The 14,454-nt window shown below is 44.5% G+C and overlaps 1 protein-coding gene across 2 annotated transcripts in view; it reads left to right on the top strand.

The window, feature by feature from the left end:
* The first annotated feature begins 5,117 nt into the window (after positions 1-5,117).
* The window catches only part of RFTN2 (raftlin family member 2), an 89,514-nt gene continuing 80,177 nt past the window's right edge, over positions 5,118-14,454 (top strand). For both annotated transcript variants that reach the window (XM_045295000.1, XM_045294997.1), the window contains exon 1: positions 5,118-5,690. In XM_045295000.1, the coding sequence (XP_045150935.1) occupies positions 5,552-5,690 (139 nt within the window). In that variant the 5' untranslated portion in view covers positions 5,118-5,551. The remainder of the gene's footprint in view (positions 5,691-14,454) is intronic.

Genomic DNA, 14,454 nt, shown 5'->3' with positions numbered 1-14,454 from the left:
CACGTGTTTATTAGCCAGGTTGGCACAATAAACTAACTAACTCACTACCATTGAGTTGCTACCAACGCACAGCAACCCTATAGGACAGGGTATATAACTGTCCTGGTGGGTTTTCAAGACTGTACCTCTTTAGGAGAGTAAAAAGCCTTGTTTTTCTCCCAAGGAGTGGCTGGTAAGTTGCAGCCCAAGGCATAAGCACCACACCACATGGCTCCTTGCAGGTGCCAGGCCAGTGTAAATGTTAATAAGAATGCTAATGAAGTGCAAGGACCCTCAATAATCAATAAAATAGGTGGAATTTATAAATTACAGTGATGCAAATGATTTTCTCTGTAGATGAGGAATGGATTGAATGATACATAATTATCTACTAGATATTTTGTAGTGAACTCAGGTGATCCAAACTTGCTTCATAACTATTGCTACTGATTATGGATTGTATCTTCCTAACTATTGCTACTAATTATGGATCCTATCTTCATAACTATGCTACTGATCATGAATTCTATCTCGGCAATACATCTCCAGTTACATGTCAGCCTGCACTTGCTTGGGGAAACCCATTTACCATCAGAACTGTTTATTCACTAAACAGAGCTGAAAACGGCCCGAACATCTACCGTTGGCAACAAACAAGCAAGATTCTAAAGAGGAAAAATAATCAATGTAGAGAACACTGAATCCAAAAATGTATGATAATTATTACAAGTGCTCAATATATATAAGTCTGAGGGAACATAATTGGTAAAAGATTATGAAAATCAATATGGATGTAACAATGGAATATCTGGACCAATTGTAACTGTTTTAGGTTTGTTGTATCTTATCCCTGAGATCACAACAATTTCCAGATGGACTGAAATCAAGCAAGGACTTTTTCCCCCAAACTTTAAAAGAAAAGACAAAAGCACAGAAAACAGAGCATCTGTTTCAAGAGGATGAATGTACTATTGAAGAGACGCAAACTGTTCTCAGGACAAGTTGAGGAATGAGAGCTGTCGTATAAGAATGCATGGGCGCCAGAGGGAGAGACTCGAGTGAGACAAACATGTGACGACTAACAGAAGCTTACTTACCAAAGTGATGCTTTAAATGAAAAACATAAGTATCATAAAAAACGTAATGATGGCTGTGTATTGATACCTAGAGATAAATATGTGATTTAGTCATTAGAATGTGTTTCTCTGCTGATTCCTTTCTGATTCATCTGAATGTAAATGGTTTCCTTTAATTGTTAATGAAGTTGAATCAAAGAATTTAGGAAATAATCCAAGATGGGGGGAAAGTACTCTTTAAAAAAATATTTACTTTTCTCTCTCTCTCTTTTTCTTTTTTTTTTTTTTGAGTATTCCCCTGAACAGTCAGGGAACTTTCATCTATTTTATTTAGGTTTTTATTTATTCAAATTCCAACCAGAAGCTAAAGACACCTGGAAACCAGTAAGCACTAGCTGCACTCCAGAGGAGTGGGATCATTCAGATTTACTCCAGTAAGTATGCAACCCTTAAGCAAAGCTTTTCTTCATTTAAAAGGAAAACATATATGTATTTACTTCAAAAATCCGGAAATAATCCAAATGTTACTTGTCTTTACCAATGAAATCTCATTAAATATGAAAATAGCAGGCGTATCATATTAACAGGTAGAAATACATTTTTGAAATATTGCTTTTGATCATTTTGGGGGGAGAGAATGGAGCTTCAACTGTGGATTAAAGCATCAGGTGAGACAGGTCGACAGTGGGACACCAGCACCCACTCCTGGGGAGAAAGCTGGGGCTCTGTGGGGAACAGAAGGATTTCTCTTAAGTTGTCTCCCCAAAATATGTACCAGACTTAGCTGCTTAAAAGTGACTGTACACTAGGTGATCAGCGAAAGTAGGTCAGAGGTTATTCTCCTTAACATCAGCCATCTATAGTGGCTAGACTATTAGTCTGACTCACCCTAAATAAGACCCACTCCCTTCTGATAAGGATAATGGTGGTCTGTTCACTTGCAGGAGATACCAGAGAGGGCAAACCCGCCCAAGGATGACCAAGGTTAGTTAGCCACTATCAGCTGTCTAGATCACGCAGACACCACTGTTTATAACACAACCAATGTGGGCACACCCCTAGGTGATTCCCCTCCTATTGATTGTATTGCTTATGTTAATACCCCTATGTTAATACCCCTCCTGGTGACTCAGGTCATTGTCCACTATCAGGGAACTTGCATGCCTCCCAGAATAGTAATTGTCTGTTTTATTATATGAGACATTAGAATGATCAAACTTGTTCTAGAATGAATTGTATTGCCCCTTTCTGTGATGTATGACTCTATGATGCGTGGTTAGCAATAAATAATGAGGCTCCCTGGTTCTCGGGAGGGTGGCTGGAGAAGGTGACTAAGGAGGATGAAGCAGCGGCTTCTTCTCTGACGGCTAAGCCCCCTCCACGAGGGCCATCAAGCCTAGCTGAGGTGAGCTATGCTACCATGAGTTGTGTCTGACTCCATTACCTGACTCCATCCTTTAACTCTCATGCTCTCTATGACTTTACTATAATCTCTACTTATTATCGCTGTACAATTGCATCTACCGAACCTGTGATGTTTTGTGGGGTTCCCTCTTTCCCTTAACCCCACAGGGCTCTCATCTCCTGTGAAGAAGCCACAGAGGGCAGTTCCCCTCTCTGCCCAATGGGAGTGAGTGTGTTTGGGTTTTTTGGTTTGGTGAGCTTTGTTAAATAAATCATGTAAGGGCTGATTAGTGTTTCACATAATGTCTTCATCGGTTCAGTCATCAGCTCCCCACGAAGCTATTACAATGACCTCCTGACTCTTGTCGCTCCACTCCTGCTCCTATTAAAACCATCCTCCTCAAAGCAGACCAGTGACCTATCTAAATGCAAACTGATGCTACTTGCCTGCAAAAGCTCCTCCCTGGCACCCTGTGGCCTTCACAGTAAAGCCTGGGTTCCTCTCAGCTGGCATTCAAAGTCCAGGATACCTTGGAGCTTGCCTGCCCAACAGCTTAGTGTTCTTTCAAAGGTCTATATTCCAGGAATTCCGGATGCTCCCCAGACATGTCGGCCCTACTGCTTTGTGCCTTTGTTCATGCTTACACTCATGCACACTCCCTAATTACACATCTTGATTTCTCCAAGAACTTATCTCTCAAACTCAGCTTGAGTCAGGGACCACTCTAGGTTTCTAGAGCATCCTATGCATACTTCCTGATCTGTGTTTAAGTCTGCCATTCCCTCTTAAACCCGATCCCCAAGGTCAGCAGTTCAAAACCACCAGCCACTCTGCAGGAGAAAGACCTGGCTTTCTACTCCTACAAAGAGTTATAAGCTCAGACACTCACAGGGCCAGTTCTACCCTGCCCTACAAGGTCACTATGAGTCGGCAAGGGCTCACTGGCAGTGGGTTCGATTGGGTTTGCTTTGGTCTTTAGGGCAGAGGCCATGTCGGATCATCTCAGTGTGCTCAACACCTGCTTCAGTGCCTGAACATAGTAAGCCCTTCAAAAAGGCACTTCATAATCAGGTAAAGTGAGGTTCTCAGGTTTTATTGCTGCCATCCTGGGGCCCAACGTCCATCCTACAAAAGAGGATAGGAAAAGTGACAGACACAAATGTGCTGTGACTAGGCCAGTGAGTCATCCGGGGTCAGAGTCTGCTCTCTCTCAAGGCAGCAGTTTCTCAGCACCAGGCTCATCTTTGAGCACGAAGGGCTCTAGACGTTTTCTCAAGTACAAACATTGGAAAGAAGAAAGCCCTCTAAAGACAAGTTGGCAGAAGAAAGACATAAGTGGTCAGCATGACTTACAGACAAAATAGTCCACTTCTCTTCTGAGGGTTTTCATATGCACTCTGAAACATCTTGGCAAGCTTTATGCTACGTAGAGTCTGAAAGGCGGTCAGAGTGCCTTTCACAAATGATGGGAGTGGTGGTAGAATGGCTTCCTTCCTATTACTGCACCAACCCCACTTTATGATATATGCAAATTACAAATTAAATAATGTATGCATGTTACAAGCATTCCACAAAGATGATCTCACTCAACCTTCATAGCAAGCCTATGAAGTCAGTGCTATTATTAGCTCCATTTTACAGAAAAGGAAATGAAAACTTGAAGAAGTCAATTGCCCTGCCCAAGGTGGAGTCTTTCCTTAGTAGTAGGAGCAGGATTTGAACCCAGGTCAGTGTGAAGCACACACCATTCTTCCTGTAATTTGTGAAATAAACGCTCTCACCTGGTCAATTATAAATTCTTCTCGACCGCAGGTAAATCGCAATGTGTACAGTTGAATAAATCAGATTGTCTTTTTTTCCCTTGTTGGGAATACTTTGGACTTTGGACGTCTTCACACTCCCTGTCACCAAGTGGATTCTGACTCACAAGGACCCCATAGGACAGAATAGAACTGCATCTGTGGGTTTCTAAGACTGTACATTCCCCCCACCCCAAGACTGTAAATCTTTATAAGAGTAGAAAGTTTCATTTTTCTCCCAAGGAGCAGGTATTGGTTTTCAACTGCTAACCTTGAGGTTAGCAGCCCAAGACATATCAACTACACCACCAGGGCGCCTAGACAAATGTTATATTCATTTCTACCTTCTAATAGTAGAGCTTTCAGCTATTTTAATGATGTTGGCATAACAAATTATCCCGTTGATGCCTCTCCTTTGCAATTAATTTAAGTCTTTTATTAAAATACTTTAATAGAAAGTGTTCGCACCTATTTCAATCAGCATATGATTTTTCCAAAAAAAAAACAAAAAACAAACAAACAAAATCTTTCCTAGGTAAAGAAATTTCAGAAGTGCTCCTAAAAACTAAAGGGATGTATTTCCCCCTCTTACTTGATAATTCTCCTTTTATATTCACACTCCCAAAAATTTCCCCTTAAAGCTGACTTCCTTTGTGGAAATTATTTGTCTTTCCAACCATGTTGAGAATCTTTTTTTTTTTTCATTCCTTCACTCTGACCAGATCTGTCCCACCACCACCACCCGCCCTTCCCCCAGCATAGAGTCCTTTTGCTTTCTTGGGAAAAGGAGTGTGGGCACAGGAAAGAGAGACAGGGAGGGTAGGGGGAAGCAGGAAAGGAATTTTATGTCACTTCTTCTGAATAGATCTTCCACTTGTGGATAATTACACCGAAGTTGCACTTTTGCCTTTTGATTTCTGTGTTTGGACACCTCTTTCTCACCCAGCCAACTGAGACAGACAAAGCGCGGTTGGTGCCCTAAGCGCCAGAACTCTGGTAGGGGGCTGGCTGTAAATTGACGTGGCATGGAAATTCTCTGCTAAATTGTAACAGCTTGCTTTTTCCTCTAAAACCAAGCCCAGTCTCCCGGAGCTGTAGCTTAATCATGGGTCCAGCGACTTTACAGAAAGATGCATAGAAAAAGGCTTCGGCTCCTTTTTTGGGCTCCAAAGTTTTCTGTTGGAGTATTTATAGTTTAGCGGAAAACAAAATCAGTTCAGTCTGCAGCTCAAACAACAGCCTTCGCTGCTCGCCCTCCCTTTCCTGCCATTTAATTCCTTGCAGATTTTGCCATGGGGTGCGGACTTAGAAAGCTAGAGGATCCGGAGGACAGCAGTCCTGGAAAAATATTTTCTACCCTGAAGAGACCGCAAGTGGAAACAAAGACAGAGTTTGCTTACGAATATATATTGCTGGATTTTACTTTACAAGGTACTTTTTGCTTTTATTTGCTCATGGAAATGTTTCAAAGATGAGAGGAGAGTATTAATGCTTTTAAATTTGGGGCTGGCGAATTTTCAGTCTGTTCTTCATAACCAGATTGTAAAATGAATCTAACAACAATGCTTTGTTCCTTAACTATATTCTGAAAGATTCTGGTTTGTTGGTTGGTTGGTTGGTTTGGGTGTTGTTTGTTTTTGTTTTGTATGACATGGCTCCTAGTGCCCTATAAATTTAGAAAAACCTCTGGAGAGTATTTCTTTCATTTCTGAAGCACATCCTCATCGAAGGATACGTGGAAATTCTTCCATCTCGAGACTACACGGAGCCCTAGCTTTCCGGACAGTCTGTGTTGTGGGAAGGCTCGGAAAGAAGGTGGCATGCGGGCACTAGTACGTGTCTCTCCAGCGATCTTGGCTAAGACGGGCTGGGGCTCGAGGCAGGCTCCTTTTTGTGAGTGTGCTACCTCCCGTTTGATGTTCGAAAGTGCTAGAAGGCACGTAACGGCGGGGGTGGGGCGTGAGGAAAGGTGGTCTGTGAGGCACTTTCTTTGCTTAGTGCCCAGCACCTAACAGAGACACTTTTCTTCTAGAAAGTTGGCAAGACAAATAAACCAGCCCAGATGGCAGCTCTGGGGCAGGCGCAGGGGCAGCCCAACTTCCCAAACACTTAGCTTCGCTCCTTTGGAAACTTCCAGCCCTGTACAGCTGCCCGGAGGGCGCCTGTTAGCGGCGGAGCGGTGGCTGAAAGGAAATGCTGCTGGGATTTCCAGATGACAGAGCTGCCCGCTCAATGCCAAGAAGCCACCCTTTTGCCAGGACATGGACATTTTAGACTAACTACATTTTGATGCTGTATAATAATTTTTTTGGTCAGTCTGCACACACATTTCCTCCCGGGGCCCTGCCACCCTTACGCCCGCCCCCAGCACCCCACGCCCGGCGCTTGCCTGAGAAACAGTGCATCTTTGTGTGAGAGGCGCCAAGGCGGCCCATTTTTCTTTGTCAAAAATTGAGCTGGCGAGCAAACAAACTCCCTCCTAGGGACCTACAAAGTCATGGACATAAACTGTGGCGATATTCAAGGCTACCCCAGGAACAATGACAATACTTTAACATTTCTTTTTTAAAAATAGACTAAACTCGTGGGAAGGCTCAAAGAAGTCGCCCAAGAAACCAACCTTTTGTTTGTTTGTTTGTTTATAATGCACTTTTTATCTGAGAAAATGCTTGTGATGTGGGGCTGTGTTGACTCCATTGGTTGTCTCGTCAGTTATTTCCAGAGCACACAAACGACCCGCTCCGTAACCTGAAGAAACCTTATCCATTCATACAGCGGCAGGCCAGATGCGCTTTGATTTGCATCTCTAAGACTTGCTCTTTATCTGCACAATCCACTGTAGAGCTCATAAGGCTCAACGTCGCTTAGAAGAGTTTTCTGGTTCATCCCCTCCCGGCAGGCTTCACAATTTCACAATCATTTGTGTCAAGGGGGTCATCTATGTTCACCTGGGCTTGTCATGAGCAGAAAGCCCTTCTTGAATAAGGAATGGCCTCTCTGCCTTCCCGGGTTGGGAGCGTTCAGAGGGTGTGGGTTTTGTTTGTTTTGTTTTTCGTTTTTGTTTTTTTTAAGAGGGTGTGTTTTAGGAAAATGCCGCTTTATCATGTAAGCATGGCGGAGTGTGCAACGTTGGACCCAGGGCAGACGTGTTTTTAAAAGCACCTGGCTCCTATGTGGTCCAAGCACTCCTCGCTTGGTTTTCTCTTTGCTTTTGCCTCCAGAGCAGGGCGCTCAGCACCAGCCTAGTTACTCAAACCACTTTCCAGTTCATTCTTTTATGTGCCTCATTCTTCTGTAGCCTGGGACCTCCACCCACCACTCTCAGAACAGAGGAGGAATCTCGGTGGGTTAAAGGGTCCCTGCCTTCCCAGGAGCACACTTTGCTCTGTCCTGGGATGGCTCTAAGGACAGATGCAGCAAGCCAGCCCTCATGCCTCTGAGAGGCTACCATTCAAGCAGCAACCTTCCAGCAAACAAAATGGCCTGGTGACAGCTGTGTTTGCTCACAATGAGCATGCTGTCTCCTGGGTTGGCCTCAACTCTTCCAAACAGAGGCCAAGGAGCAGGGCTGGGTGTGACGTCCCAGTGGGGCAAAAGGTGGAGCCCCTGGAAAATGCCCAGTGCCATAGACTGATTTCCCATTCAATTTCATCTCCTATTCTCTTGTTCCCTCCCTCTCTCTCTCCTTCTCTTTCTCTCTCTCCTTTTCTCTCTCTCTCTCTCTCTCTCTCTCTCTCTCTCCCTCTCTCTCTCCCTCCCTCTCTCCTCTCCCTCCCTCCCGTGTGTGTGTGTGTGTGTGTGTGTGTGTGTGTGTGTACACGCGCAATTTTATGGGTACTTTTCAGATAATGTTACATAAAGTTTTAGTGATGCTTACTTAACTTTAAAGCCAGAGCAAAGACAGAAAAATCCATTTGCTATAGAGCCAGTTTCAACTCAAGAAGACTCCATGTACAACACAGTAGAGCTGTGCTTCAGTTTCCAGTGGCTGGTATTTGGGGAGCAGATCACCTGGCCTTTCTTCCAGGGCACCTCTGGGTGGGCACAAACCTCGAACCTTGTGGTTAACAGCCAAGTGCCTTAACCCTTTACCCCACCCAGGGACTCCATCCTTAATTTAGGGGAATGAAACGTATTTGCATTTCCCCGCAGAGTGTTTCAAAGTTACCTCTTCTATTACAACTACACTCACTTGTCCTTCACCTTCTACCTTTCTTGGCCTTCATCTTCAAAAATAACTTACACGTCCTTATTGCCTTTCCCCATTTTTTTTTCTTTCGTTTCCCCCATCACTTATTTATTTGTCCATTTGCCTTTGGGTTTTGGGGGCGGAAAGAATAGCATGATCACTAAGGAAGACAGATGGGAATAAAGTTGAAGACTTCTGAATCCAGGCACTTTCTTTACTAACAACGGCAAACAAGTGAACTGCTCCCTTGCAGTCTCTTCATCTGCGTCTTTAAGATCTAGAGGTTACTTTCCTCCAACACTTGTTTTAAGGATGAAATACAGGAATCCACTTGGAAATGTCCCTGGCACTGACTGTGGACGGGGAATGAGGAGCTGATGCCAAGGGCTCAGGTAGAAAGCAAATGTTTTGAGAATGATGAGGACAATGAATGTACAAATGTGCTTGACACAATGGACGAGTGTATGGATTGTGATAAGAGTTGTACGAGCCCCCAATAAAATGGTTTTAAAAAGAAAAAAAAATGAGGCCTGGGGGTATGGTGATTAAGCACTGGCCTGCAATCTGCATGGTCAGCAGTTCAAAACCACCAGCAACTCCTCGGGAGAAAGAGTGGGCTTTCTACTCCTGTGAACAGTTACCGTCTCAGAGACCACAGGGGTCATTATGCATCAGCCTTGACTCAATGGCAGTGAGTGAGCTATAAATGTATGCTGATGAACACATGCGGTGTGAGTGTATGTGCGCGGTTATTGGATTCCTTAGGGAAGAGCTAAGTTAATTCTGCAAAATGACTTAGTTTACCTCCTTGTAGTTAGTGTACCTCTTAAGAGTTAGTTTGCCTCCTTGTAGACTCCCAGAAAATTATGTGGATAATAGTATTCTTAGACATTTTAGACCGTTTATGAATGAAACATTTCTAGCATACTAAAAATTCAACGTAAGGACAGAAACTAGCCTCCCACCTTGAGTGTCTAGTAGGACTGCATACGAGACTATCTAGCACCATGTTGCTGGCCTCTACCTTGTTTCATTATTATTTGAGCAGGTATGCTCATTGTCTTTCGTCATCATTGTTAACAGCAATAAGTACATATTATGTGTGTTTTCTACAGTGGATGCTGATAATTACTCAAAATAACAAGAGGAATAAGATAGTTTCTCCCCACCCAAAAACAAAACAACAACAACAACAAAAAAAAAACAACCCATGAATGTCATGTCAATACCCTAATCAGGGTTTCTGAGATTATAAATCTTTATGGGAGCAAAAAGCTTCATTTTTTTCCCTCAGAGTAGCGGGGGCTTGGAACTGCTGATCTGACAGTTAGCAGCCCAAAGCTTAACCCACTACACCACCAGGGCTCCATACATATTTAATGTTCTAATTTGTCAAATTGTACCAATTAAGATCACAACCTCCTCAAAGTCAGAAATTACCTTGCCATCTTTGCACCTCTGTGTCTATCACAGTGTTGGCACGTGACTCAGGGTGGAACTTTGTGGAATGAACAAACAATTAATGTGTTAGTCTGGGTAGACTAGAGAAACAAATTCATAGACACTCATATGTGTGGAAGAGAGAGTTTTATATCAAAGAGTAACTGTACATTAAGAAAACATCCCAGCTAATACTAGTCCATAAATTCCTCTTTATACTCATGCAGCCATACAAGAATGCTGAGTGCAGAAAGATCACAGGCCAGTGGGTGGAAAGTCTTGTGGATCCAGGGTGTGGATCCATGTGGCTCCTTCAGCTCCAGAGTGCCAGCGTAGCTCCATGTGTCTTGTCAATGGGAATGTCTCACAGGAAATGAGCGTGTGTCCTGCCTCCAGTGTGCTATTTATCTCCTTAACACCTTCAAATGAGGTCATCGAGCAGAGACTTGATTGACAGGCTAAACTCCACCCCTTCACTCTTAAGTCTCAAATTGACAACGGATTATGTAACCACCGCAATTAATTACAAGAGCGGAAACAGCGAGTTGTGAGAGGTGTCAGAAAAAGGGGAAGCCAACTGGAGTTGGAGCCATTGGAATTTGATTTATGACTTTAACTGGCCCTGAAAGCAAACATATGGACCCGATAAGCAGAAAAAGATTAAGAGGTTGGGGTATAATCAAGGACTAGTGAGTGGAGTGGTTAGCGAAGGGAGGTTTTGTAAGAAATAAATGTTATCGTAAGGAGGCTCTAACTTTTTGTCTGAGGACTGAAGACTATTCTATGGAAAGTAAATACTGTAGCGGGTTTGGAACAAGTAGTGCAGATAAGTGTTTTACGAAGAAAAATGCCTTAGAGCTTAAATTCTGAGAATCTGTTTTGCAGAAGGCTATGGGTGACAAGGGAAGCCAAAAATCTATGCGCAGGATCTGCACGTGGATTAAGCCTCTGGTGAATACCTTCTGACCATTGACCAGGGATGTGAGTAGCCTTGCCTTTAAATAGAGTACATTGGAAAGTGGATTAATGCAGATATGTTTAGGTTAAAATTTAACACCTTATTATTTCTTTTGCCTTTTGATCCATTTTGAATTTGTTCTGCTTTTTATTATTTTCTGCTTTCTTTAGCATTGAGGATTTTCTTTTCATTGCTGTTGTTGGGTTTGGGGCAGTTTCTTTTGTATGGTTTTCTTTAGATGAAACCCAGGATAGGTAAATCCACAGAGACAGTAACTAGATTAACAGTTTGTTGGAGATATGACAGAGGAGGTTGAGGGGCAATGGGGAGCTAGTAATTATGAGTACAAGAATGAAGAAAATGTTCTAAAATGAATTGTTGTGAGATTGCACAACTCTTTTTAATATATTTAAACCGTGGAATTGCCTGGTCCATGGAATTGCCTCGTATGTGGATTATATGTCAATAAAACTGTTACCATTTATACTCATGTATAAGCCGAGTTTTTCAGCACATTTTTATGCAGTTTTTGTGATAAAATTAGGTACATCAGCTGATATTTGGGTTGGCTTATACTCGAATATATATGGCAATTTTAAAAATAAGTAGATGACATCTGTGAGTTATTTTTCAACATATTTGAACTAGTTATTAAAATGTATTTCAGTTCAGAAAATTTTATTTCAGTTCTTAGATAATATGATTTTATGATACTAAGTATGAATTTAATGTTGCCTTTTGAATTTGAAGCGTTCAACCAATTGCAGGATGCTATTTGCCACATCAGTAAACATAAACAAACTTTAGGGTGCATTTTTATTTATTTATTTAGGATCAGGGGGTTGGTTTACTTTTTGCTCATTTCTTGCATTTGTACATTCATCAATGACATCCTTCACCTGAGATTCTTTGCATAGTCCTTAACAACCCCGAAACTGCGTCCAACCACTTTGTGGGTTTTCCCTGCCAGTCAGTTCTGCAGAGGCCTGCGCACTCCCCGGCTTACTTGTTGCCCTCAACCAGCATCAGGCTTGTGGGGTGCCCATCCCATAAGGCCTCCACTCACTCGGCTCATCACTTAGGCTCATCAGTTGGGTGCAAGCACACACAGACGGGCTTGGTGCTGGGCCAAGGCTTTGGCAGCTTCAAGAATTCCACGTGCTAGGTCATCATGGATGCGAGTAGTCCTCCCCGCCTCCCATAGAGCAGTGTTAACGTCCGTGACCCCTCCGGCAGCATGGAGGTAGGCTCCAGGTGGAGCCGAGTCTTGGAACGGATCCATACCTTTAGGGCTCCACCTCCACAGCCAGCGAAGGGCGGGATGCCTTTGGAGCAGAATCTACTTTTCAGTCCTTGTAAGAACTGTGGTTTGTTTTCAGCTGAGAAAATTTTAAATAAACCATGGCTTAGAGGGATGCAGAGAGAGAGAGAGAGAGAGAGATGCATCAGGCTGGATTGCAAAGAGTTGACTCCCTAGCTGCATTCCAGTTTGGCCGGTGTAGTATGCTCACAGGCTCCTAGGAAGAAAGGCCTGGTGACCTGCTGCCACAAACCCTGCCGTGGAAAGAAACCCTGTGGAACACAGTTCTTTCTCCTCTGACACCCATAGGTCACCACGAGTCTCGGACAACTCCGTGGTAACTGGCTAATGCAGGATCGCCGTGGGCAGAGACAGGGAGCTGGGAGAAGGCCCAAAGCATCCTTGTGGTGGTGAAGACTAAGGAAGAGGAGAGCCTGCCTGTGGGGAGCACAGGGCACCTAAAGCTTTGTGCAGAAGGGACTGCCTTTGTCTGTGGCGATCTGGATGCAAAGGGACAGACAGAATGAGGAGCCCAGGTGACTTCCTGGCTCTGAGCCTAAGTGGCTGTGAGAAGAACGATACATGTTATGGACGGAGGGGGATGTCCCAGAGGGAGTTCACGTGTGGTGAAAGGCCAGTTCTGTTACAGGCTTGTTGCATTTAAGGAGGCAGGCGGACATCTGGGAGAGGCAGCTAAAGACGTACTGCTGGAAGTGACAATCACGAGCAGGAGGTGAAACAGATGAAGTCTGGCGGGGAGATAATATGAGCAGAGCTTTCCTGGCTTGCTACAACTATTTGGGGAAAATTGTCATGATCTAGTTTGCCGACGATGTCCCCCACAGCAACATGACAGGTGAGCACCACGAAGCCCACACAAGAATGGTCATGGGAGCATTACTTGTAATAAACAAAAAGTGTGAACAACCCCCAAATCCAGAAGAGGTGGAGTGGAAACATAAATGGCGATGCTCTTAACACAGCGGACCACGATACAGCAGGGGCGCGAAGCTTACTGTCAAAGGCCAGACAGTGAATGCTTTAGACTGTGCACCACCACGGGTCTCTGCCACAGGGCTGCCATTGCGGCTGAGAAGCAGCCACAGACCCTATCTAGCAAAACAGGCCACCTGCTGTGGTCTGCTAACTTTCATGTCGCTGTTACGGGGTGACCCTGGCCCATTTCACAGGGGCCCAGTATGACGGGGTAGAACTACCCCATGGGTCTGCGAGACTGTAATCGTTACAGAAGCAGGTGCTACATCTCACGAGCATGGAAGGGCCGGGCAGGCTCAGACTGACATCCCTCTGGTTCGCAGTTGAGCCGTCACAGTTTGACCACCACAGCCCCCTGAGCTGCCATGGAAATGAACAGACAGCAGCCACTCAGCTGTGCCTGATGGACGCGTAAGCATCACGCCGAGAGAAGCGCACCAACACAAGCGTGCTCACCGTCGATGCCAATCACGTCAAGCTCAGACGTTGGCAAAATGGAACGATCACATTTAGGGCAATCGCATTCTCCGGCAGTAGACTGATCCCCCGAAAAGCCACGGTTGTGAGAGCTTTCAGCAGGGTAGGGAAAGGGCCCGGGGGGATCTTCTGGGGTGCCGGCCATCTTCTGATGTTTCCTCTGAAAAATGAGGCCGCTCTAAGCATGGCAGGTTATTAAGTGGGTTTGCTGCTGTGAGCCAACACTGTGAGACGGCAGGGAGTGTGGTTTGGGTTTGGTTGTGCTGTTGTGGAGTGTGTGTGTGGGAGGGAGGATATGTTACATTTCTCAAAGGGGGTAAAAAAGGTTTTTAAAAAAATAAAGGGAAAAAAGATGAAGAAGTGGGGGAAAGGCAAATGAGGTCCAAAGACAGCACACACCCAGAAGTGACAGGGACGTGTACGTCTGTCCCGGGACCTGCAACAAGCCCTAGTGGGCAGAGTAGCCTTTGCTGCAGGGGGAGAGGGAGCGGGCTTCAGGGAAGCAGGCGGCTCCAGGCGTTCAGAAAGTCCTGATATCGTCATGTACTAACATGTTTAATAGTTTTACTGTGCTTTAAAAACTGCCGGGATATTACTTCAAATAAATACTTGTGCATTAATCAGTGAGCGACTACAAAGATGGTAGTTTATGTTTCTGAGGAGCCCTGGTGGTGCGGTGGTTAAAGCACTTGGCTGTCAATTACGAGGTCGGCAGGTTGTGGCAGTGTGCTCCTATGCAGGAGAGGTGTGGCAGTGTGCTCCTATGCAGGAGAGAGGTGTGGCAGTGTACTCCTATGCAGGAGAGAGGGGTGGCAGTGTGCTCCTATGCAGGAGA

This window comes from Echinops telfairi, unplaced genomic scaffold (genome assembly GCF_000313985.2).
Source record: "Echinops telfairi isolate 266 unplaced genomic scaffold, ASM31398v2 ScPeMD7_3;HRSCAF=10, whole genome shotgun sequence".
Classification (NCBI taxonomy): Eukaryota; Metazoa; Chordata; class Mammalia; order Afrosoricida; family Tenrecidae; genus Echinops; species Echinops telfairi.
The sequence above is the reverse complement of the archived record's forward strand: the minus strand, read 5'-3'. Positions and strand labels throughout refer to the sequence as shown.